Raw genomic sequence first — 26,339 nt, 5'->3', positions numbered from 1 at the left:
GGGTTTGATCATTCTTACTTCTCCCTGAAAGCTTCTATTTTAGCATAGCCCCATAATTCCCAAGCAGGTCAGGATGACTTTTCCCATTAAAACATGCCCAACTTTATATTTCACCACTTCCATTTAATGTGAAAAGTCTTCTCTTGTCAAGCCAGTCTTTGGCTCTTCCTTGAGGTGTCACTATGGCCAAATAAACTACTTTCTTCTATGGTATGATTCAATACTTTGCCCCTCACCCACATGAAGCCTATTCAGACCAATATCACTGTAACAGTTTTGGTGTTCTGAAATACCTCTGCTCCTGATTTTTGTTAGCTTTTTTCTCTGGATTGGATCTGGAATTATGGAAATGCAAAAGGTGATTATTGAATGAATGATGGGACGGTAATAGACTGATAAGTAAAATGGTTTATTTATCAAATCTTTGGGAGTAAAAAACTATTTTTCTTGTGAAGTTCCAGCAAAACAGTGATTCATTTTCATTCACATGGTCTTCAAGCATTTCCGTGATCTGTGGTAATGGGAAAAAAAGACAATTAAATTGGACTTGAATTTCCATGAGCAAAGAATATCCCTGTTGTAAATCTGGATAGCAGAGCATCCACAGGAACCCAATGAGTACAGGAGGAAATGAGATCTATTACAGATAATTATCCAATGAGTAGCCTAGTGAACTAGCTGAGGTTTGACAGAGGTATTGGTCTTGTCTAATACACAGTGTTTTTTCTATAATAACGTCCAATATGAGCAAAAGATGAATATGCAGGAAGAATGGAGGAGGAAATTTAGGAGATATGCCAGAGGAATTCTGATTATATATTGAAGGAATGTGAACTGCTTACCTTTGCTACAAGGAGCATTGTACTCTGCAACTGCAAACTCATCTGCAGAATAAAAGAAAACAGAAGCAAAAGCCATTATGTGAAGGGAAGTCATACATCAATGAAGGCATCTGCAATTGCATCAGAAATGTCCATGGCCTTCGGTCATCAAACTAAAGACAGTGTACTGCATTTTCCTTTGCCCCAAATTCCTGACAGTTCAGTTGCACATTCCTAAATCTTGCATTGCCCTACAAGTGGTTTATCCGTCAGAAGATAACTATTCTATAGTAGTCGACAATTTATTTTTTAAACATTTTAATTTTTTTAATTTTTATTTTATGTGTATGCGTGTATTGCCTGCATGTAGGTAAGTGCTCCCGTGTCGTGCAATGCCCGAGGAGGTCAGAAGAGGCTGTTGGATCCCCTGGAACTGGACTTACGGACAGTTATTAGCTTCCATGTGGGTGCTGGGATTAGAACCCAGGTCTTCTGCAAGAACATTCAGTGTTCTTAACTGCTGAGCCATCTCTCCAACCCCAGTAGTTGATAATTTAAAATGTAGTTTCTGGAGCTGGAGAGTCAGCTCAGTGGATAAGAGCACTGACTGCTCTTGCAGAGGACCTGGGTTCGATTCCCAGCACCTACATGGCAGCTAACAACCCTCATCTTCTACTGACCTATGTGGGAATTGCATGATATGGGTGCCCTTACATGCATGCAGTTAATATACTCATACACATAAAATAAAAATAACAAAATATTTTTAAAAATCAAAATAAGGGACTGGAGAGATAAGGTTCAGCAGTTAAGAGCACTGACTGCTCTTGCAGAGGACCCGGGCTCAATTCCCAGCACCCACATGGCAGCTGTGAACCGTCCTTAACTCCAGTTCCAGGGGAGTTGGAAGCCCTCTTCTGACTTCCTCTGCATTGCATGACACAGGTGCACTCACATACGTGTAGGCAATACACTCATACACATAAAAAATAAATAAAATATTTTTTAAAAAATCAAAATAAAATGCATTGTTTTCCATGTAAGTATAGGAAACAGAAGTTGAGTATCAACCCTGATGGAGACAAAATGAAGTCTCCTGACACATTTCCTACATCAAAATTTCTGTGCTCAGGAATTTACTATGTTAAAGTTACGCTTACCTGTCTCATAGTAATCGTACACTTTCACTATAGCTGGTTTCAGGTCTCTCACTGGAATATCTTGCAGAACCATGAAGGAGAAGTTCAGTGTCTGATTTGACACCTAGAAATCAAAAGGGAGTTAAATGGCTTTCCTGGGAGCTTAAATTTTTTCTCCTTAAATAGATTAATAATAATGTATTAATTAGGGTTTCTTGGGGTTGGGGCTTTATCACCTAACAGCACACTGCATAGAGTAAAAAGCCCTAAGAGTAAATGGGAAATTGCCCAAATTACTCCTAAAATAACTAACACACATTATAGGTTTTCATCAGTATAGCTTTGTTCACAGGGGAAATAACATGTGCTTTTTGTTTACTACCTAAGTCTGCTTTAAATATCCAGAGATTTGATACAGTTTTGTCTTCCCATCTTTTAAAACTACTGATATTGATTCAAAGAAGTCTATAAGAGACTGATCATTGCAGCTTTGGTTAACTTCCATAATATTTGTGAACTGTAATTCCTATCAAGAGAGGCATAAATAACTGTTATGCAATCCTATTGGTCCATTGGTGGACTGCTGGACTGTTGTGTAGTCCAAGTCCTTGCTGAGCTCGGCAGTATTTTTACCTTTTATATTGTTAATGAGGATGGTGATATAGTAACTGATAATCACAGTAAACTACTTCCCCACATTATTCAGCATCTTCAAGCTAATCTTGGACACAATGAAACATTTTATGGATAATTTCTTACTTATAGGGCCCTAGAAGTGTTCACATCCTCATGATAGAGTATGGCATTTCTCCTAATCTCAGATGAAATGTCAACAGAGAGACCAGTCACTGGAGTCTTAGAATTCTATTTCCAGCGTGGAGGTGAGCTTTCTAAAAATACATTCTTTCTAGATGCTTCTCTAGAGATTATTCTCTATGTTTTTTGCACCCAGACTTGCAGGGTTCTTACCTTATCCAAGTAAATCAAGACATGGTTGTTGCTGACTTCAGTCCGGCTCACACGGTTTGATCTTTCAAGCTGAGGAAAATTAAGATACAGCAAGAGTTAACAGATAGATGAAACCCCTGGATAACTCAGAGAGGATTTTTATTATCAAATATCCTGGGGTAAAATTTCTTCAAAGGTCCCTTATTAATAAAAATATAATGCAGTGACAATGATAGGTAATTCAGATGAAGGGCACATGATTAATATGGCGTATAACACATTTGTAAAGTTGATTTATCTGAAGGAAGGGAAATTAAATGTTCTAAATATGGGAATTACTCTTATTTTAAGGTTCAAATTCTGTTATATTTCTCATGAAGTTTTCTTTTTTTCTTTTTTGCTTCCTCTAATTTGATGCGATCTCATTTTTTCTTTAACTTGTGTAATACAGAAGTTTCTGTCAATCAGTCATTTTCATATTATTTCACTGGATCATGTTCATTCATGTGCTTTATCTCCATAAACTCCATGCAAGCAGAAAACTATTGACACGTTTCCCCTGCAGTTGTTATGTTTCACATGAGTGCACATGGTGGCACTCACACAAACACACTCACTGGTGCTACAGAGTTAGTTTGGAGGATTCATAAGTCTTTATGACTCGATTTAACAGCATTTTAATGTAAGTCTTTTCTTGGTCTGGGGATGCATAAAACATGGACTAAAATGTGGTATCCTGGGCTTATAGCAAACATACCATCTTCACTGTTGGTTTCAAAGGGATGAATCCAGACACCATCTTCACATCTGCAATCGCCATGTTGGAGGAGGTACGGCTCCCTGTGTAACTGAAGATTCAGGGAAGGAAGAATTAGGGTTTATTTTCTGTATTATTAAATCTTCTATTTTCTTTTTCTATGTCTACATTAAGCACTCAGTAGCTCTATAAGATACATCTAAAACTTCCCAAATATTCTATCTCAGTAGCTTTAGAAGACTGGCTGTGGATTAAAATTTTTATAGAACCTAATAAATCCACAATGATGAGACGAGAATCAGTTTTAAGGAGGTGGATTCTGAGATCTGTGTTTCAAGAGAGCCCTACAAGTAAAACGTACGCTTAAGACCTCTAATATACACTGCGTTTTTACTAATGCACACATTATCCTAACTGTTTTCCTAAATAGTATAGCCAATCAAGTTACAATGGTTTTGTAGACAGATACATTTTTGTAAGTCCTGCAGCTACTTGAACATTGCTATATCCATGTATATTGTTGTGCAAAACCGAGTATATTGCGTATCATCAGATTTACTTGTTGCTAGTGTGAATTACAACTAAAGAGGTACCAGTGCCTTCTATTTAAGTCTTTCAAGAATTATTTCCTCTGTGAAGAACAGACCAAGATTAATATAGGATTTTATTACATAGAAGGAACTCAAACAATAGGCAGGGGGAAATATTTCTTATTTAATTACTATCAGGAGTAAGTAATTATTTCACAGAAGTGTTAATTTTAAATAATGAGGTTGAACATGAATAGGTCCTGGAGACAAGTGATGAGCAACGTAAAACCAGTCATTGAGAAACTCTACCATACCAACTTAAAAGAATATGTTGATTTTTAAATAGATGTAGCCCACGTGTTTACTATACAACAGCTTTGGTTAGTAAGAAGTTCCAGTAAGAAGATTATTTTTTTCCTCTCAGAGTTAGGAGAATGAGCAGAAGGTCTTACCTGATATTAAGGGAGACCTGGAAGCTTTTGTGAGCTTCGGGTCCATCACAAGTTTGGGGCAGAGTCTTCACCTCTAAAGCAAAGGGATACACCTCCTTTCCAGGGAGAATGTTATATTTCAAAGATGTCTATGAAAAATTAAAGACGAAAATCTGTTTCTCCTTTCCTCAGAATTCTTCTCAATCCCTCAACTTTTTCTCTGACTTGCTGAGTTAGGACTTTACTGGAAGAACAGTTACTGTGACCCTCTGTCCTCTTCTGCCCAAGTCTTACCTGGACGTAGACACAGCCTTCTCCTGTCGCTTTCACACTGTATTCCCCAGGCACAGCTGGCAATGAGACTCGCTGTAGTAACAAGCGGTTGTTGTTGTCCACTTGGAAGTTTGGAGAAAATGCATCTGAAGAACTGATGGTCACCTGGACAGCTTTCCTACTCCTTGTAAAGGTACATGCTCCATATTTGGACAACGAATGGAGAGCCACCACTGTGTCCTGAAAGAGAGGAGGAAAAGAACCCACTCAGGAATTGCTATGATGTGAAAATGGTTTCTCTCTCAGAAGTCTGAAGTTTAAGTCTCCAAGTACTGGGAGGTGAGATCAAGCCTAGCAGAAAGTCCTGAAATCATTGACAGCATTGCTCCTGGAAGGGATTAAGTCGATACTTGTGAGTGGATTGTTATAAAAATAAAAACTGTTCCTCTGCACAGACCTCTGGCTTCCTGTTTTGAGACACAACATCTTCCAACATAAGTTCCCTCCACTGCCATCCTCCATGAGGCAATGAAGCCAACAGGCAGGGCAGCTCTCTCCAGAGCCTGGACTTTCAATATCAAAAACTGTAAGCTAAATCAGCCCCTTTCCTTTATAGACTCAGTCTTGGATATTTTATTACAGTAAGGAAAATTGCACTAATAGTGGCATAAAAACTCTTCAAGGGTGAAAATACTTTTCTAAGTCCTAAGTTAGCTGCGGGGGTGGGGGCAGATTTCCTATTTTACATTATCTTCACTTAAATACTGAAGCTTTGATTTCAAGATAGATAATCTTCAGGTATATGACAGAATCACAACAGTCACATACACGCCTTGGACTGTATGTCCTAGAAGTCAATCAGAAAATTGATCTTCCTTTCTATATATGTGAGATACAGGATGTAGAAAACATGTATAAATGGGAAAACTTTTATTAGCATCAGCTATCTACCTTCAATGTCCTTTTGGATGACTGTGGCCATCTCTGCTGCTCCCTAGCCAGAGCTTGGTCCAGCCTTCTTCCCAAATTAAACTCTACTGATGAGTTTCAGTGTCCTTTTCTAACTGTGCTCAAGGTCATGCCTCAGTTTCTCCAAAGAAATGAAAGCTGACTCTTACAAGCATCCTCTTGACTTGCTGACATTCTCACTCAGCTCCCCTTCCATTCGAGGGTCACCTATGCCCACACTCCCCTTGCTGTGCCGTATTCTCAGTCTTACTCATACTGAGATGGGAGGACACGTTTTAAATAATAGATTTATAAGAGATAAATGAAGGTCATTTTTAATAAAACCATTACAATTTTCCCTTCACATGGAAAAGGAGACTAAATACAATGCAAAAGGATGGGATTATCATTTTGTTGCATTCCTTTCTCTCTCCCAGTGTATGAATACTAACATCCACATTCTCTGAACATAAAACCACCGGGCTCATACGGATAAACTGTTTAGATATATGAATATATAGTTAGCTTGAGATTGGATGAGTAAAGGCAGTCTTTCATGTTCCTACTAAACAAATGTCTGAATTAAAAGGTGGCTGGAGACCATAAACTGTGCCTACATTAAACATAGACCTAAGAATGGACATGTTTCCAAGAGATTGTTGAATTTCATTTTTTGAGACAGGGTCTCCACGTAGCCCCAACTGGCCTGGAACTCACTATGTAGACCAGGTTGGCCTCGAACTCACAGAGATCTACCTGCCTCTGTCTCCTGAATACTGGGATTAAAGGCATGCGTCACCATGCCTGGTGATACTGTTGAATTTTAAGGAGAGTTCCTATTAACAGTTCAAAAGAGATTCTTAGATTTTCAGAGGAATGGTAGGATATTTTTTTTTCCCTTCATCCTGCTGGTGCCCCAGTACTCCTGTAGGGAGACAGACTTTGTTATTGAAACTAGTAGACATGGTGATGTAGAGATGGATGGGGTGTCAGGTCTAAGTGCTTTCTTTTTTAGCTGTCTGAAATACTTCTCATCATCCCTCTGTGCTAATGATCCCTCAAGTTATTGTCATCTTTAGTTTTTCTTGTTACATGTATATTTATTGCCTACAACCCTTTTGCTAACTGAATGTGAAATAAAATGTTCTGGCAAATCACCAACCTGGGTGGAGGAGAAGCCGCCATGGGAATTCTGCTGCTTTGTGATCCACTTCACGATGGGGACTGCAGCTGTCAAGTCCTCTTGGGTCGGGGTTGGCTGGACAGTGAGGTGAGCAAGGAGCACATAAGCAGTCATCTCCACCTCAGCAGAGGGAGCCTGGGGTTGGTACCAGAGACCCTCTGGTGCCCTGGGTTTCTGAGGTCTTGTCCAGTGGATAGAATCGTCTGGGAGGTGAGTAAATGATATTTATAAGTGGCTGAATGTTTATATTTAATTATTTTAAAACAGTCAAGCCAGAGCTGAAGCGAGGATTGCCCTCCAACTGCAATATTTCAAACCCCAACAGAGATGATTTCCCTTCAATATAAATCAGGATTTAACATGCTTCAATAGAGCCAAGGCAGATAATGTTGGTAGAGGCTACAGGGTCTTTAACCCTCTATGACTTCAAATAATCACGGTTGTATAGTATGAGAAAGTAAACCAGAAGGAGTTCTCTCACTGGTTGTGGGTATTCCTTGTTTCAGATGTTATCTAGAGCTTATCTAGAATAGGTTAGATTTCCTGTGAAGCCTGTCCTCAGAGGCTTCTTGTAAATACCACAGATCATAGTAAATAACAAGAGTTTATACTCATTAGATTGCAAACCACAACAAAAAATATTGCTGTCGTTAAAATGCACAAAGCTGACGTGGATATTGGAAAACGGGACTTTGGGGGAGCAATCTGTCAACATTTAGGAAAGGAGAAGAGGTACCTAGTGTAGAGTTAGTCATTACTTCTAGAAGCATAACATGGAGAAACTGGAACATGATAAGGAGACAGGTACCTGCAATTCACCTCAGAACTGTTTCATTAGCAAAACACAAGAAGAAGCCTGACATGGTGGTGTATGTCTGCAATTCCAAGACTTTGGAGAGAAAGGTAGGAAAATTGTGAGTTTAAGGCTAGCCTAGGCTACACAGCAAGACTGTCTCTCAATAAAAAGAAAGAAGAAAATTATAAACTGAAGTTTCTTGCACTGTTACGAAGGCTCATTTGCATAATCTTGAACTTAAAAAAATAAAAGGCAAATAAGCTTCTAAAATAAGGAAAAGTATGATGTTGCATATATAAAGATGAAAAATTTATGAAATTAAGAATATAATTTAGAAGTACATATGTGATGTGTGTGTGTGTGTGTGTGTGTGTGTGTGTGTGTAAAGAAATCCATGGAAAAGGCAATGACCCATTCAAGATAATGTTAACCTCTGGAGGCGGGAATGAAACATAAAATGCTTACACATGGGGGATACTTTATTTCTTATCCTGGGTTAAGTTATATAGCTTATTTTCCAATTATTCTTTGTGCCTTTTGAACGATCTGAAATATTTCTCAAAATGCTGAAAACATTTAATGGCACCATCAATTAGATAGAATCCATATTACTGAACATCTATCTGCATTGTATTTTATATTTCTTCATCTTCTCATATAGGCCATGATATAAGCAAAAACAATGTGTAAATGTGAAAAGATTGATCAACATGACTGGTATTGTGAAATGAGATAAAATATCAGAATTTGTTCATGAGATCACTGAGTAAGGGTTAGGCATAGATTAGGAACTGATGTCTTAGTAATAAATAATTACAACTAGTTTATTTATAACACTCACCAGGTGCCAAATACTCCACTAAGTGTTTTATGTACATATATGTATTAATTCATTTAATATGACTATAAAACAAGTATTAACCCTGTTTACTGATGAAGGAACTGAAACACCAGCAGCTTGATGACTTGCCCAAGGTCACATTTTGGAGCCAGCCTCCAAGGCTGAGCATCTCTCATTGCTACACCTGTTGCCTCTTATTTTTGATATCCAATTTTAGTGAGGAATTCCAGATTAAAAAATATGAGATGAGATAGATGAATGGATGGATAGATGACAGACAGACAGACAGAACAGTAGAGAATACAGGAAAAATAGACAGCAATAGGGAGACTTTGCATTACAGTCATGGACAGAATGTTGGGCAAGAGAAATCTCAGGTGTGTTCTTCTTACCTTCTTTCACAGCTTCCTCATCAAGTGATTTCAATATTTCCTTTCTCTTCTCCTGATTGCCAGCAAGAGCAAATGCATAAGCCAACAGTGCCTTAGTGTAGACATGGCTACCATGGGGTCTTTCTTTTGCCGATCTCCATGCTGTATCCAGGCAAAAGAGGGCACTGCGGACAACAGGATGCTGTGAAAGAAAAGAAAGGAAACTGAGCTATGTGAACAGAGGTACTAAGATCCAGGTAAGCACACGGAAGTAGCGCTGGAGATACGGAAGGTTTTCAAATTATTCTCATACCTAGAAGGAATAACAGCCCTACCAAGGCTTAGGAACATCACAGAAAAGGAAGCAGAAAGAATGAGAGCCAGAGGATGGGAAGGAGTGCTGTGACATGCTGTCTTCTGGCTGTCATACTCATGACCTGACAGCAGCTGTGGATACCTGCACAAGATCAAGCCAGCCAAAATCCTGGCATACACAGGGTGGATAATCTCCAGGCCCCACCCCTCACTGAGGAGCTATTGGCAATTGATAGTTTCTGTGGGACGGAGAATTGTTCTTTTTTTGAGATGTGGGCACTGGTAGATTTCCCATGCTCCAGTGGATGGTCCCACCTATGCACATATGGGCAGCACTAAACGGACTTAGTGGGTTATATTAAAAAAGACATGAAGTTGGGAGAGAAACATTCTGGAGACTATGGAGGATTGGAATGGGGAAATGGGGTAGTAGGTATGGTCACATTTCACTGTATAACTATATGAAATTCTCAAGAATAAAGCAAAGATTTAAAATCGACTATGAACCAAATCTGAGATTAACCATCTCTGAGATTCTTTATAGGATGGGAATGTTGGTAGAAGAGAAATCACACTGATACTTGAAAAAAAGTGAAACCTTCCTTTTTGGATTGAACAAATTCTTCACTGATCTGAGAAGTGTTTACACTGTACAAAAGGAAAGCTGACACTTGGCTTTCAGGAAGCCAGTGTTGCAAACAACAGGTCAGTGGGTTTGCTGCATCCAGAACCACCTTTTAAAGGGAATGACGAAGCGCTCCTTACAGTGACTGGCAGAGGCATCTCCAAAAGAGCAATGGTAATGTAAGCAGACAAGGTGACTTCATCTTCTACTCCTCCCTATGAACGTGAAAGAAGAGATTTGAGTACTTTTAGCTCCGAGAATGCTATACATTAGTTATTTCTAGTCTGCTGTGTCACGGAGTTTATCTTTTTTTAACACCCACCCTCCCCTACCCAGGACAAGACACCACAATCAGTTTAACCCTATTCCCCTTTTCTTAGCACTTTCTAGATTTAGCTGTCCTCTGTTGCCTTCTGTTTGGAATTTCTACCCCATCATTTCCTCTCTCTGTTTCATAGTGGATAACCAGCTCTTGAATGACTCACCTTTATTGCATTGTTGAGCAGGGACCCAGAGCTCCTGAAACAACCATTGTCCTTCTGTTTCTGAGAGAGCCAGTGGAGAGCTTCTGTGATGTGTGTTTCATCGATGAAGATATATTTTCGAGCCTGAGCAAAACTCTTCAGTACAAAGGCTGTGAGCCTGAGTGAGAGTGATAGAGTTGCTTTGAATATAATTGGGGTAACAAATGAAAAAGTTTTAGCACAAAATAAGAGCTCAAGAAATTGTCCTTTCCTTACCAGGTATTGCCCTGTCTCCTGCCATGCTTCTCCCCAAAGGTGCTGTAGGAACCATCTTGGTGCTTGTAGTTTAACTGCCTTTGGTAACCTGTAATGGAAATAAAATAATATAAATATAAATAAAACAACATAGCAGATTGAAGTACTCGTAGAAGCCAGAGAAATTACTTAAAAACTGTCTGGGCATCTCTTTTGACCTTTCATATTTTTTCTGTCATATGTGAGCATGTTCTGAGTCCTGAAGGTTTTATTTAAGACTGAAGAGTAGATAGTTTCATGAAATACACCATCCTAGGGCTGGAAAGATAGCTCAGTGGTTAAGAGCACTGGCTGCTCTTGCAGCAGACCCGGGATCAATTCCCAGCACCCACATGGCAGCTAACAAACATCTGCAACTCCAGTTCTGGAGAACCTGATGCCTTCTTCTGACAATGGGCATTGCACGACATGAGTATATTTACATATATGCAGGCAATACACACAAAGTAAAAAAATAAATAAATAGAAATATTTAAAAATAAACCATCCTAGTATTTTCTATCACAGTGGGATAATATATAATAGTAATGATAAATAGCTCAATATTATTGGGCAATCCAACTGAAATAACTATAAACTTTCACTACCTCAGTCAAAACTCACCCATGTTGAGGTAGCTGATGGCCTTGGACTTGGTCTCCTGAGTCAGTTGCTGTGTTTCATTTAGATAATCCAAGACATAGATGTTAGGCGCGAACAGAACCATATTCTGCTCTCCACAGCCATAAGGCATCTGGAGGAGGCTCTGTGTGTTCTGCATGGCAGAACCCAATATATCTCCTAGAGACAAAATGTTATGAAGTTAGACTATATCTGAAATATCAAAAAGAAGTGAGCAATTAGTTGAGCTATTAAAAAATGAGTAATTTTAGAAAGGATGTAGTCCAGAGATAGAAGGATTACGGGAAGCAATGCACAAGCCCAAAGAAGAAAGCAGTTAAAACTATATTTTCCATCTATTTATTTATTTATTTATTTATTTAAGAGTTTAAGGCACGATCTTGCTATGTAGCCTAGGCTGGCCACAAACTTTTCATCCTCCTACTTCAGTGTCTGAAGTGCCAGGATTGCAGGTATAGGCTACCACACCAGCGTCTATTTGCTGTTTTGGATATATACTTATTGAAAAGGTATACAGCAGCAGTTGTTAGTATCCAAATCCTCTAGGGAGTAGACACTTACCCAAAACTGAGACAGAGGCTCGGGCAGAATCCTCTACTACATTTGCTGGCACTTTTAGGGATATCTGTTCAGATACCTCAGTACCTAAGGAAAGCAACACATCAGCAAAATGGAAGTTAGTCCTGCACTGTATCTGTCATAGACGTCTATGGTCTAGAAGCTAGTACTGGGCCTCAGACCTAAACTACCCCTGAAAAGTTGTTCCTTTGTCAATAGAACAGTTTTTTAAATATTTTATTTATTTATTTTTATTTTATGTGTATGAGTGTTTTGCCTCATATATGTAAGTGTCCAATGAGGCCAGAAGAGAGGGTGTCAGATGCTCTGGAACTGGATAAAATGGTTGTTAGCTGCCATGGGTGCTGGGAACTAAACCCACGTTCTCTGGAAGAGAACCTAGAGCTTTTAACAGTTGAGCCATCTCTCCAGGCCAGAGTAGTTTTGTTTTTGTTTTGTTCTTTTAAATCTTGGACATGGCTACTAGGATTCTGAGATTTTCAGAATTTCATCCCAAACCATCTTTTCACTCTCCATGTAAAGCTGCCTTTCCATAGAAGACAAAACTCAGCAAGCATGTGATGATGTGAGTATGCGGCAGCCATTCCAGGCAGCACGATGATCTACAAGCACTCCCCCTTCATGGTCTTCACTCAGTAGCTCTAGATGGAGAACTCCAACAGAGATTTGTGTGCATACACAAACGAATAAAAATTCCTTTAAGATACTGTTTCAACAGTATAATATTCTTTCTTCATGATAGGAATACAGTATATTTTGATGGGAGACTTCTAAAGTAAGAATAAGAAGATGAAAATGAATAATGTCTAAGTCACTAAAAATATCACTGCTCATAGACCTCTAAGTGCTCCTGTTTTACCCTTGCTGAGTTAGATGAAGGTAAAAATGAAAGACATGTAATAGATGCTTTCATATTATATGCTGTTGTCATAAAATTAAATTTTAAGAAAACAAATACTCTAAGCAAACATCAAATGAAAATAGCCAAATGTCAGAAAATATTCTGACTCATTTAAAATAAAGCAGCAGCTACTGATGAATATACACACTGTCATTTCGATCTTGGTGAAACACATGAAGTAGAAAATGAGAGATAAGTGTGGTATTTATCCTCTTTTCCTCATAAAATTAAGAGTCATGTGAAAAGTCAGGCACCACAACTAAAGTTAAAAGACAAATGACCAAATAAAAGAAAACACAGTGTGTTCAAAAAATAACTAGTGTCATCCAGGTAAGGGGGAAAAAAGACATATACTCAAACATATATAGTCAAATTTATAAACATGTAAAAAGTAACCAAGTTCAACTTCACTTCTGATAAAACAGCAACAAAATATTTTTAGTGCAAAATTTTGGTTAATGATTATAAGCAGTGAAAGTAAATAACGATGCTGAGTAGACATGCATGTTGATGGAAGTATATAAAATACTTTTAATTCAGGTAATTGAAAAAAGTAAGACTGGGGCAAGATGGTGGGTCAGGAAGTGCCAAGTCCCACTATTTTTCACATAAATTTCCATGCCTCTACTTCTCCCAAGTCGGTACAATTCTCTACAGAGCTCTCCCCAGGCACACAATTTGTACAGGGGGAAAAGACAACCAGAGATAATCATTCAGTTCCCTTGACATCCTATGTTGTTTCCCAGGGAGCCCACTACACTACAGTCCCATATCACAGAAAACCCTGGAAGCAATTTCAGAGCTAGATTACATGGATTCATATTAAGATGGGCTTAAAACAGACTATTGTAAGATGCTCTAAATAAGCCATATGGTAGGACAGAGAGCAAAAATATTTAGTAGAAATGCAAATCAAAACTAAAATGGATTAAAAATACCTTAGAACCCTCTCCCCACCAGGGACTCTCCAGTGGCACCACATGGCCCAGAGAACCAGGTAGGCTGCATGCAGCCCCAAGGCCCTGAAGCCTCCACTGGCCAGACTGCCACCTCCTCCTGGTCACTCTCCTTCCCTTTGCAATTTGCCAAGCCCCAATCCAATACCCACTGGGGACTCTTCCAACTTCCAGGAAACCCCGGATTCTCCCTCACTTCAGAACTCACCAGAGCCCTGCTAGCTACCTGATTGGGATCCTCCAGTTGTTCCATCCAAACTTGAGATACAGGATCAGTCCACACTGCCAGGGAAAACCTGTTCCAAGTTCCTTGACCAGGCCACCATGGGCACCAGACTATAGCTGTCAAGTAGAAAACTTAGGAATGGAAGCTATAGCCCTAATTACCAGTTAAACAGGAAATTGACATTCCAATTGAAGCAGCCCCTCCTTGAACATTGTAAACATCTCTACTTGACTTGAGCAAAAAGAAAGAAAGAAAAACTCAAACAATAAGTTAACTCCAGATGTACAAATTCCACACAGAATAAAAACATGGAAAATCAAAATAGTATCTCTCCTCCAAAAAATCCCATAATAATGACCCCTAATAAAAATGTCCTGGAAGAAGTTCAAGGCAAAGAATTCCAAAGAACAATTGTAGCTACAGTCAAATAACTGAGAGATGACACGGACAAAGAGATGAATGGGATAAGGAAGTCAGTCCAAGTAATGCAAACAGAGATGGAGGTGCTGAAGTAAAGCCACACTGAAATGATGCTAGAAATGAAAAGCTAATAAGTCAAATAAAAACCTCAGTGAAAAGCATCACTAAAAGATGAATCAGGTTAAAGGTAGATCATCAGAGGTGGAAGAAAGAAGAGGAACTGGACTGCAGTAAAGCTCAATGAGAAAGTTTTAAAAATATATGAAAAGAACAAGAATGAGTTTTGGAACATGATGAAAAGATCTAACCTTTGAATTGTGGGTAGAGAAGGAGGAGAATACCATAGTGAAATCATAGAAAATATCTTCAGTAAAATCATAGAAGAAAGTTCCTCAAACCTAGAGAAAGAGATGTTCATCCAGGTAGAAGAGCCCTACAGCACCCCAAATAGAGAGGACCAGAAAAGAAATTATACATGACATATTATAGTCAAAACACCAAAAACACAGAATAAAGAAAAGTTATTGAAAGTTGAAAGAGAGAAAGATGCACTCACTTGTCAAGGCATGCACATTAGAATAGCACTTGATTATTCAACAGATATCTTTAAAGCCAGAAGCTCACAGAAAGATGTGTTCCAAGTCCTGAAAGACTACAACTGTCAATCTAGACTATTATACTCAGCAAAGCTATTTATTAAAATTGAAGGACAAATTTAAAAATTATAAGAATTTATGACTACTAATTCAGCTTTACAGATCATATTATAAGAAATACTTGAATCTGACCAGAAGTACAAACACACTCAAGTGGTCATATGGAACAAATAAACCATGCCCAGACAGGTAATCAAAAGAGATCTGAAAAAACACTGTAAAACCAACAAAATGACAAGAATTAATAACTGAATATTAATGGCCTCAATTCCCCCAAATGATAGAGACTAATCAACTGGATTGGAAAACAAGAATCATCTTTTTGCTGCCTCTAAGAAACATACCTCATCAACAATGATAGTTGCTACCTTAGAGGAAAAGGATGGAAAAAAGGTATTTCAAGCAAATGGAATAAAAAAACAAACAGATGTAGCTATTCTAATATCTGAAAAAATAGATTTTAAACCAAAACTAATCAGATGAGATAAGGAGGGACACCTCATGTTCATTAAAGGAAAAGTCCGCCAACAGGATTCTAAAATCCTAAAGATGTACACACCAAACACATGGGCACCCACTTTCATTTAAAAATATTATTAAATCTCAAACTGCAGATTAATTACAACACCCCACTGTCACCAAAGTACAGGCCATCATCATTGTCATCATCATCATCATCAACTCAGGGGTTAAATGACATCATAAATCAAACAGACCTAACAGGGCATATACCTAGAGAATATTCCACCTAAACACTAAGAAATACAAATTCTTCTTAGCAATTCATGGAATATTCACAGAAATTGAAAAAAAATCCTTAAATATACATGGGACCACAAAAAAATAACAAAGGTAATCCTGAGCAAAAAGAACAAAACTGAAGGCATTACACTATTGATTTCCAAGTGTATTGCAAGCTAATTAAAATAGCATGATACTTGCATTAAAACGTACATGTAGACTAATATAGCAGACTAGAAACCATAGAATGAATCCACACATGTATAGCCAATCAATTTTCAACAAAGATTAAAGGATTTATAATGAGAAAAGGAGAATTATTTTAAAAATTGGCATTGAGGGGCTGGAGAGATAGATGGCTTAGCACTTAAGAGCACTGATTGCTCTTGCAGAGGACCTGGTTCAGTTCCCAGCACCCACACTGCAGCTAACAACTGTCCATAACTCCAGTTCCAGGGGATCTGGGGCCCTCTCTGACCTCCACAGATATTTCACAATGTGGGTACACTTACACACATGTAGGAAATACACTAAGACACATAAAATAAAAATAATTTTAAAAACTTGGTGTTGAAAGAACTGGATATATATTAGGATAGAAAAGGAATTTGATCCTTATAGAAAGAAGCCTCTGCTTGCTATGATGGGGTTTTTTCTTTGTTTTGGCTCCCCTGTCTCAGCCACCCAAGTACTGGGATTACAGGCAGGCACAACCATGCATTGGCCTCTTTGAGAACCAGTTTCTCCCTCATTTATTACACGTGTTGATGGTACTTCAGGTTTTATTCTACAAGGAAAGTGTAGATAATATTAAAAACAATCTTTGAATTTCAAATATTATCCAAGCTTTAGTCAATGCTAGTCAACCACCATGGTTGAGGCTTACCTGATGGGCAAAGCAGGGAGTTGAATGTCACCTCTTTCTCTAGTCCTTCAGGCTTTAGACAAAAGAAAGAAAAGTTAGGTGAAGTGCAGTGAGCTTCAAAACATATGTGTTGATTGAGAGACAACAGACTTCTAACTAATGAAGAGAAGAATTTGCTGTACTTATATAAAGAAATATATAAAGAACTAATAGAAATGTTTCTATTAATTATAAGCATTATGAAGGAGATAAGAGGAGAAAGTTAAAGAAGGTAAATAACAAGAAGACAGATAAGAAAAATAGATTAGATAGAAGGTAGATAGATAATAGATAGATGATAGATGATAGATGATACATATATATATATATAGATTAGATAGATAGATGATGAGAGATAGATAAATGATAGGTAGATATAGATGATAGAAAATATGTTGTGAACTAGTCATACATTATCCCTATTTTTAGTATATATACATGTGTAAATTATTATAAATACTATAAATATTATTATGGACCATGCATTGTTAACTCAAAAAGGTAACCCCACCCCTCAAAAAATGTTAGCCCCCTAACTAGATCCACAGTGATCTTCTGCATCTCAGTGTGCCATGCCAGATGGGCGGGGTTACTTACTTCAACCAGCAGGGGCTTGATGACGGTATCTTTCCTTCCATATTCAGGGACTGTTGGTGTTTCATCCCCACACATCTCCTGAGACTTGAGTGCCTCTGCACTGACAGTGAAATTCACATTTCCTGGGGGTGGGGGGAGCCAAGTAGAGATGAGTATATATTCTTCTTCCTCCATGCTTCCAAATTCAAGATTTACAAGAGTAAGCTTTTGTTTCATAAATACACAAGGGGAGGAGGATGGAAGGAAGGTAAATTGGAGTTTAGTGACACTAGAGTCCAAAGTGAAGGCAGAGACGTGGAAGTGTGGATCTCTTAGGCTCTTGTCTTACAAGAAATGACTTTCATTTTGTTGCGGTGGTGGTTGTGTTCTGTTGCATCGTGTTTGGGACAAGGTTCCAGTATGTAGGCAAGATCAGTCTTGAAGTCACGATCTCCCTGCCTCTGCCTTCTAAGTGCTGGGATTATAGGCATGCACACCATATCTGACAGTACTTGGCATCCTAGAATGAAAGGCAAAGGAAAAAGGCCTCCCTTCTGGGGTCTTCGCCTGGGAGAAGTAGCACTGGTTGTGAGGTGCCCACTGTGATAAGCAATTCTCTGGGAGTCTGCTACTCACCTAAGGATTTTGGGGTTACTGCCCAGGACACAGTGTGCCGCCCATTCCCACAGATGCAGTGAGACCCTTGCTCCTTCTCCACTGGGACAGCTAGGAATTTGGGAGAGGCAGCCAGCTCTACAGCAACCTGGAACAACATAATAAACAGGAGTAGAGCAGACCAGCACAGGTTTAAATGGAAGCATATTTAAGGTGGTTAGATTTCAGGTTGCCTAACACCAAGAAGACAAAGATTCGTTACTATGGTACACTGAGGAGGATCTTGCAGACACACCTTAGTATTTAGAGGGTAGACTGGTCTTTCACATAGTGAGGTCACAAGAGCAATAATGAAGAAATATTTCCTGGATGGACGCTCTCCTGGAAGCCTCGCCACTCCCTCAGCTCAGTAGGGTACATAAGACCTATACATATTTGGTGCTCACAAACAGCTTTTTAACTGGGGAAAGTTAAATATGTAAGAATGTAGAAAAAGTTGAATCTTACAAAATTCAAAAATATGAGAAAGGAGAGAAGTGATGTTTGTTGTCCTCATAAGACATCTTTATACTGTGTAAGCTGTCTAACTTTAAAGGATTATGATAAAATTAAAGCTGTGTTTTGCAATTTGGTTCATAGTTTATATAGCATATGAACATGTTTCTCATAATATTCTTCCTCTATTGATCATATATTATAGATATTTTCTGTATTTCCAAGAATGTGACTTTTAATAAACTTGTGCTCAATTTAGGCAAGAAATCCTCACCTGGATACATGTGGGAAGGAAGTTCATTACAGTGGCCTTGAGTGTGAAGGCCTCTCCACGGACCACAGAGTAAGGCATTGTGAGCTCCACAAAGAACGGCTGGAAGGCTCTGAGAGAGGCCGTGGGAGAGAGGCCAAGTCCAGTGTCGTTGGACAGGCAGAGGGCTCCGGCCTTCCACTCAGTGATGGTGTCAGGGACTGTCACTCCCACTTCAGCCACTCCTGATGAGCTGGGAGGGTGGGGGTGTGAAAGAGAGAAAGTGAGCAGATAAATAAATCCCTCCTGGGAAGAAAACTCATAAACGATTCTATATTGTCATCACTTGAACACACTCAATAGAAATGACAATAATGAACAGCACAGTCAAGACTTGCCAAGGGAAAATAGTAGGCTTTTCTTCTAAATCTGTTTTTGTTTCTAGTCTATATCAGAATCATCTGTAGATAGAGTTGTAACAAAAATTTTTATAGACAGCATAGTTAAAAACTGAGTATGCAATTTGATATTGTTCTTAACTTCTCTGTTGGAAAATATTATTCCACTTTGACAGGTTTAAAGTCTTCAGTTCTGCTACTACTATGTATAGTTGGCCTGCATGATTCTATGTCTAATCCATGCTTTCTTACTGATAAAAGGCTCATATTTGTAATATGTACAGTAATTGTTTATGTTTAGTCCTTATGCCTATATTCTAGACTATTAGAATTAAATTTATTCAAAATTTCTTACTGCCAACTCAACAGGTTAACAGGACTTTGTATCAGCAACATGATAAACCTCTCCTGAAAACAGCAATGAATTTAAAAGTCCTTGAACACTGACAAATTAGATAAGAGCTTTCAGTTTCTCCCTGGAAGGAGCTTATTTACCCACATGTTGCCTGAGGAGGATTGGACTTTACCCCATTTGGAAGAAGAGAGACAAACAGCAGACTTTCAGGGGCTTGAATGGAAAAGGTAGGCACTTCCCTTTCCTTCTGCCCCTGGCTTGTTTCAGTGATAAAACTAGTTTCTGGTTTCTGCTTGGAAGGATTACATCAATGTATCAAGCACCTCAGATTTTCAAGTTCCTACCCAAGGGGTCTGCCTCCTAAATCGCCTATCTTGAAGAAGGGATGTGCTTGCATTCTGAAGACCTCCAAAACCATGGAGAACAAAGAGATGTGAGCATTTTCAGTGGCTTTCTCCAGGGCTCAGTGCAAAGAGAACAAGAGAACCTTTCAGCATCTAGTTTTTCCCTGGAATAAGTTTCACTAGACAATGACCCAGCTTTACCCAGTTGTTTAATTAGCACTTGGTTCTCTGGGAACCTGAATTGATACCTGGGCCTGTCTTATTCCTCCTTCTGCTGGATGGCTCCAGAGATAGATCTGTGCCCAAGCAACTTGTCTTTCTCCGGAAGCAGAAGAAGATATTAAGCTTGTGTTGGGAGACCTCTGTTATGCAAAAGTCGAAGCCCCTTCACACTGGACAGCTCATGCAGCTCGGGAATGTGCCGCGGGCTCCTTTTCATAGCAAGGTGCTTTCTGGCATCTTTCCCGTCTCTCCCTTTGAAGTGGCCACCACAGATGCCTTGACATAAACATGGCCTTTGGCTCTATGTATACCATGCCTTCCTGTGTGTGGTTTTTACAGGTAGACAATAGACTAGCAGAAACCCACTTCCACATGTAAATAGAATATCTCACAAAGTATCTAAAAGCTTTTACCACTACCCCCATGGTATATAAATATGCTAGTCTTCTCTTAATAGTCGGAGATCAGGTCAGAGACTGGGACCAGGAGATCAGGTCAGAGACTGGGACCAAGAGAACAGGTCAGAGACTGGGACCAGGAGATCAGGTCAGAGACTGGGACCAAGAGAACAGGTCAGAGACTGGGACCAGGAGATCAGGTCAGAGACTGGGACCAAGAGAACAGGTCAGAGACTGGGACCAGGAGATCAGGTCAGAGACTGGGACCAAGAGAACAGGTCAGAGACTGGGACCAGGAGATCAGGTCAGAGACTGGGACCAAGAGAACAGGTCAGAGACTGGGACCAGGAGATCAGGTCAGAGACTGGGACCAAGAGAACAGGTCAGAGACTGGGACCAGGAGATCAGGTCAGAGACGGGGTCCCGGATATTGGGTCCCAGAAAGCTGGATCAGGAGAGCGCTGGACAGCAAGGAGCAGAGATACAATAAAGCAGTAAACACAGACTAAGCCGTGTCTTGAGTCCTGTGTCTTACTACCGGCGACCTGATCTCACCGGAGAGCAGCACTCTCCGTTACCGACCCACGGATACCCCAGCTTTCGCCGCCTCCGTGCTTCTTCCCGGTGGAGCTCACTGGCCAGGACTCTGCAATCCTGAGGAAGGGCACAAGGGTGTAATAGGGGCCGGATCCCGACTAGATAATACTCTAGTAGCAGAGGAAGCTCTCCGCTCCAGAGAAGTGTGTAGCTATCAGCTACAGCCAGCATCAGAGAAGTCTGCGCACCTGCTGTCTCCAGAGAGGCGCGGCCGGCCAGGCCCGCCAGTGGCTAGCCAGCGGGACCAGAACCACGGCGGGAGAGTGCACGCACACCTGACCCTGGGCCACATCCAGAGTGAGTGCGCCTGGGAGTCCAGGCGCGCTCCCCACATCGCTTGCAGCCAGACTCACGCCGGGATTAGCCAGGTGTGGCGGAGACCCCAGGGTGCCCGCACACACCACGCCGGGGGTCAAGCGACCTACCCCATAAGCTTGGCCCCCAGGGGCAAATAAGAATAACATGATGAGTTTGAGTGTGTCCAAAATGAACCAGAGTGGAAGCATTGTCCCAGATCCTCTTCTCAGCTTTGTACAGAGTGAACCCACCTCCTCAATTCTCCCTGAGGATACCGTGTTAAGTGAAATAGGAGCATAGAAGAGAGATGTTGCATGTGTCACTCACATGTGGAATGTGAAAATAGCTGATTTCATAGAAAAAAATAGAATAGTGCTCACTAAAGGCTGGAGCGGGAATAGGAGGTAGAGGTAACAGAGAGAAGTTAAGGTACAGGTACTAAATTATAGTTAGGAAGACTTGTGAACCATGTGTCTAGTAAGGGATTAATATACATAATTTATAAGGAACTCACACAATTCAAAAGCAAATAAAAACACACAATAATATGATTTAAAAGTGGGCAGGCTAATGTATAGATATTTTACAAAAAAGATACAGGGACAACCAAACAGATACACGATAAGGTGTTCTACATCACTAATCACCAGGGAAAAAGCAAATCAAAGTCACCTATTAGAGCAATCACTATAAAAGACAAGAGATGGGGCTGGGAAGATGGCTCAGTGGTTAAGAGTACCGGCTGTTCTTGAAGTGGACCCAGGTTCAATTTCCAGCAACCACATGGCAGCTAATAACCATCCTTAACTCCACTTCCAGAGGATCCAATGCCCTCTTCTGACCTCCGTGGGCATTGCACAACACAGGTGCACTTACACACATGCAGGCAATACACTCATACACATAAAATAAAATTAATAAATAAAATATGCTTTAAAAAGACTAGATAAAAGAAAAACCCTGGTGGGGATAAAAGAAAGAAGCTTTGTGTGTTGTTGGAAGGAATGTGACTTAGTACAATCATTTTAAATAACTTTAGGGACTCCTTTTTAAAGTAAAAAGGAACTACTTATGAGCTAGAAAGTCTTTTGATGTCACCAGCTCATAGTGGTATATGTGCTTCTATGCCCATGGTAAGTTCATTCACAACAGGCAAAATATAGAAACAACCAGAGCATCTGTTGCTAGTTAATGTGATAAAGAAACTGTGATATGTGAATATTACCCAGCCTTTAAATAGGCCATCCTAGCGCGGGCTGATGGTTCAGTAGTTAAAGGGCTTGCTGCAAAAACATGAAGGCCTGATCCCCAGCACTGGGAGGGAGGTCAAAGCAGGCAGATCCCAGGAGCTTGCTGGCCAAATAGTCTATTCATAATTGGTGAGCTCCAGAGACCCTACCTAAAAAAATAAGGTGAGACACCTGGCTTCAACCTCTGGCCTCCATACACACATGCATCTCACAAGCTTATGCACTGGTGTGCACTCCCCTACATACACACATGCACACACACACACATGTGCGCGCACGCGCGCGCGCGCACACACACACACACACACACACACACACACACACAAGGTCATCCTGACATTTGTGACAATGTAGATAAACTTGAAGAACATACTAAATGAAAGAAGCCAAAGAAAAATGCTGTTATGATTTCACTTGCGTATAATCTAAAAGTGCTTAATACATAGAGGCAGCAGATGGTGGTTGGGGTAATGAATAGAAGAAGGTGCCAGGGTACAAAGCTGCAGTCACATAGGATGGATAGAGAGATCTGACATACAGTGCAAAGAATATAATTAACAGTTCTGTATTGTGTACTGGTAACTTTCTAAGAGGATGGACTCTACCTTCTCTTACCACACATCCACAAAAGATCACAATGCGAGGTGAAGACATGTTCATTTGCTTGACTGTATTAACCATCATATCAATATGAAATGTCATGTTATGCATCCTAAACATATATATTAAGAAAGAAAAATTCACTACGAATGCAAAACTGTGAAGGATCTATATTGCTGCATCTTATATATAAAGAGATTACTTACTCCACCACCACCAAGTCCCAGATCCATGTTTCAGGGAAGTACTTCCGTGTACTCTCTTTGGGAGGTGCTGAAACCTGTTTAAGCTCCATGAGGCCTGAACTTCCAACACGATATTCAACTGATGCTATCCAGGGTGAGAGAAGACAGGGACAATAAATCCAAAGATAAACTTTATGAAAGATCATGCTATACTATAAAGTGCTACCGCTGAAAGAACAAGGTGGTAAAATAGGAGTCAGAAATGGGCATACAGGAATCAAGAAAGCTTTTTAGAGGAAGTGATATCTTAGTTGAATTCTGAGGTATTAGAACAAGCTAAACTGTGGGAAAGAGAATTACTAGCACAGAATGCAACAAGTGTGGCAGAAAACCTTGGATCGTCTGTGAGAGGGAGGCCTTGCGAAGTCTAGGACACTACTCTCCACTAGGCCAAATGGACAGACCTAGGGTATTGGGTGGGGAGGAAGGCAGGAGTCTGGGTTGCCACTGGCATGTTTCTCTGTAAGCTCAAAGAAAAACTATAGTGCAGATATTCTGGTAGTAGTTTTGAAAAATGGTTTACAGGAATGAGAGGATCAAGAATAGGAAAAAGCTGTGTATTCCACACTGAGTCAGAACATGTCAGTTCTCCCATAATACCACCTCGGCTAATAAAGTGCTGGTAAATACTTAACAGCCACTTCTCTGGGGAAAATATGCACAGATAGGTAGGTAGTAAATGGAAGAATAGATGGATGGATGAATAGGTAGATAGATGGAAGATAGATAGATAGATAGATAGATAGATAGATAGATAGATAGATAGATAGATAGATAGATAGAGACAGATAGATACATAGATAGATGATAGATGATAGATAGACAGATAGATGATAGATGATAGGAAAATGTACATAGAGAAATGTGGATAGATAGGTGGAGAATAGATGCATTTACTATAAATCTATTAAAGGAGTCTACAATTTATAAATAAAAATATTCAACTCTTTGTAATAAGCTTTGAAGAGCTAAGTGATTCTCACCAAATGTTTTCCTTGATTTTTGACATTTTTATCTACACTCAACTTGTTTTGGATCATTAATTGGTACTATAAAGTTAAATAAATGCTGATTACTGATCCAGCAAGGAAATTGTTTACATATTTGAGGGATATGTGTGGTTCTAGCATGAATATTCACTGATGCTTTGGAGCAGCTGAAGAGGCTCTTTATTCGACTGAGGAGAATGCAGTCCTGTTCTGCAGTTCTGACACTGTTTTCACTGCTTAACTCTTGGAAAGTCTTTTTTCTTCTCTATCAATCCATTCATCTCCATTTATTAGCAGCTGGTTCTTCATGAATGATTTTCTGACTCCTCAGTCCTTTATTTTGCATCTGTCCTGGATCTGTACAGCTCTCGAACCCTTTGTACAATCTGCCTTCTATTCTCTCCAGAGTTAAATTTGTAAGAGACATGACACTATCAGATTTCAGCTGAAATTGTTATGAACATTGACCAAGAGCCTTAATACATCTTAATCAAGTCTTTTCTTGTTAATTTTGATCACAGTTTTAGAACTTTATTTTTATTTTCATCTTTATTTTTAAGCACTAACCTTTTAAATTTGAAGCTATAAAGCCTCTATGATCATATTCATCAAGCTGTGCACATAATTTGGGTTTTTGAATCTTTGAGTTGGTGAACACCTTTAAGCCCATATCCTATAAAAGAAATGATCACATAGTCAGGCACATACATACGTACTTCCTTCCATTTAAATTTAACACGCAGTCTAGTTATCTAAATACTAAACTTTCAGTGTTCACTTGTGGAGAAGGAACATCAGTATACTTGTGGAGATAATTTTATTTTGTGCTTTAAACTCATTCAACAGCAAGGATTTTATGTGATATTTCTAAATATATCAAAGCAAAGAGTTTCAATAAGAAAGACAACTCTATTAATTGTCAAAAATCCCAGTAATGGGCTGGAGAGACTGCCCCACTGGAAAGATCAGCTCTGCTGGTTTTGGTAGATCTGCTGAAGGAAGTCTCTTCACTCCTTTACTCTCCCTGTTTCATGATAAGAAAGCATTTAAATAAATGATGCCTTCCATACATAGTGTTTCAAGAGCCTTCAGAACTGTCTATCTGCAATGTAAGGAGCTTACCCGTAGGAGCTGATACATGTCTTCTTCATCTGTATTTTGCACTGGGGAATACAAGATTCCATCAATGTAGACATTGTGGAGACTGACACAGTCTTCACCACTTTCCTCCTTCTGATTCACACCCTCAGGGAAGTCAGTGAGGTCTTTTACTGGTAGCAGATTATAAACCTGTACAAATGCAAGGCACAAAGACTAACTTATTGGCAGCTTTTTATTAACATGCAAGAAGAAAAGAACAGGAATAATCAGCACCAAGCTTCCTTTGAGCACCCTCATTGCCTGAGTAATTTCTAAAGTGGTATGGATCATCTTCTCATTCAACAGTAATTATTTTATGTGTGATATTATAAACAACCCAAAGTGTTTTCTTTTAAGGATGTTTAACCATTCTGGAAACTAATGTATTCTCCATTTAATTAACCAGGAGTCATAATACTTGGTTACACCATTCAGAGGCAAAGACTGTAGTAAATACTAAGATGAAGTGAAGCCTTACTAGTTGAGAAATTGAGTAGTGCCATGGGTGCCCATTGTACAAAGTTCTAGAATGACTGAATGGAATGATAGTTCTATATATAGTGGTTAGCAACTGCCTCTGAATCTAACAATGGGTACGTGTCCCAAATAGGCACATGGAGAAGTACCATAAATATCCTCTACACTGGAGGCAAGAGTATTTTCTAGAGTTTTATTCATGGAGACAAAATGCTCCTGATCTTTATACAGTTCATAAATGTTTAACTCTGAAATGTGGGAAGCAATGCTTTCAAATGTATTTAGCTGAGAGAAGTAAACGAGGCTTAAATGCTGAAAGATGCACTGAAC

The 26,339-nt window shown here is 39.5% G+C and overlaps 1 protein-coding gene across 1 annotated transcript in view; it reads right to left on the bottom strand.

Annotated features, from left to right (window-relative positions):
• Positions 1-388: 388 nt before the first annotated feature.
• LOC103745223 (alpha-2-macroglobulin) overlaps positions 389-26,339 on the bottom strand; it is a 47,258-nt gene continuing 21,307 nt past the window's right edge. Inside the window, exons 16-36 of the mRNA XM_008847145.3 lie at positions 25,515-25,682; positions 24,960-25,065; positions 23,365-23,488; positions 18,722-18,950; positions 17,974-18,100; positions 17,359-17,480; positions 16,744-16,795; positions 11,940-12,023; positions 11,361-11,537; positions 10,719-10,806; positions 10,464-10,620; positions 10,119-10,193; positions 9,060-9,240; positions 7,010-7,233; positions 4,921-5,139; positions 4,648-4,775; positions 3,666-3,756; positions 2,930-2,998; positions 1,982-2,084; positions 843-884; positions 389-511 (exon numbers count right to left, since the gene is read on the bottom strand). Of these exons, the coding sequence (XP_008845367.1) occupies positions 495-511; positions 843-884; positions 1,982-2,084; positions 2,930-2,998; positions 3,666-3,756; positions 4,648-4,775; positions 4,921-5,139; positions 7,010-7,233; positions 9,060-9,240; positions 10,119-10,193; positions 10,464-10,620; positions 10,719-10,806; positions 11,361-11,537; positions 11,940-12,023; positions 16,744-16,795; positions 17,359-17,480; positions 17,974-18,100; positions 18,722-18,950; positions 23,365-23,488; positions 24,960-25,065; positions 25,515-25,682 (2,583 nt within the window). The 3' untranslated portion in view covers positions 389-494. The remainder of the gene's footprint in view (positions 512-842; positions 885-1,981; positions 2,085-2,929; positions 2,999-3,665; positions 3,757-4,647; positions 4,776-4,920; positions 5,140-7,009; positions 7,234-9,059; positions 9,241-10,118; positions 10,194-10,463; positions 10,621-10,718; positions 10,807-11,360; positions 11,538-11,939; positions 12,024-16,743; positions 16,796-17,358; positions 17,481-17,973; positions 18,101-18,721; positions 18,951-23,364; positions 23,489-24,959; positions 25,066-25,514; positions 25,683-26,339) is intronic.

The sequence above is a fragment of the Nannospalax galili genome, unplaced genomic scaffold, assembly GCF_000622305.1.
Source record: "Nannospalax galili isolate Female #2095 unplaced genomic scaffold, S.galili_v1.0 scaffold1711, whole genome shotgun sequence".
In the NCBI taxonomy this organism is placed as follows: domain Eukaryota; kingdom Metazoa; phylum Chordata; class Mammalia; order Rodentia; family Spalacidae; genus Nannospalax; species Nannospalax galili.
The sequence above is the reverse complement of the archived record's forward strand: the minus strand, read 5'-3'. Positions and strand labels throughout refer to the sequence as shown.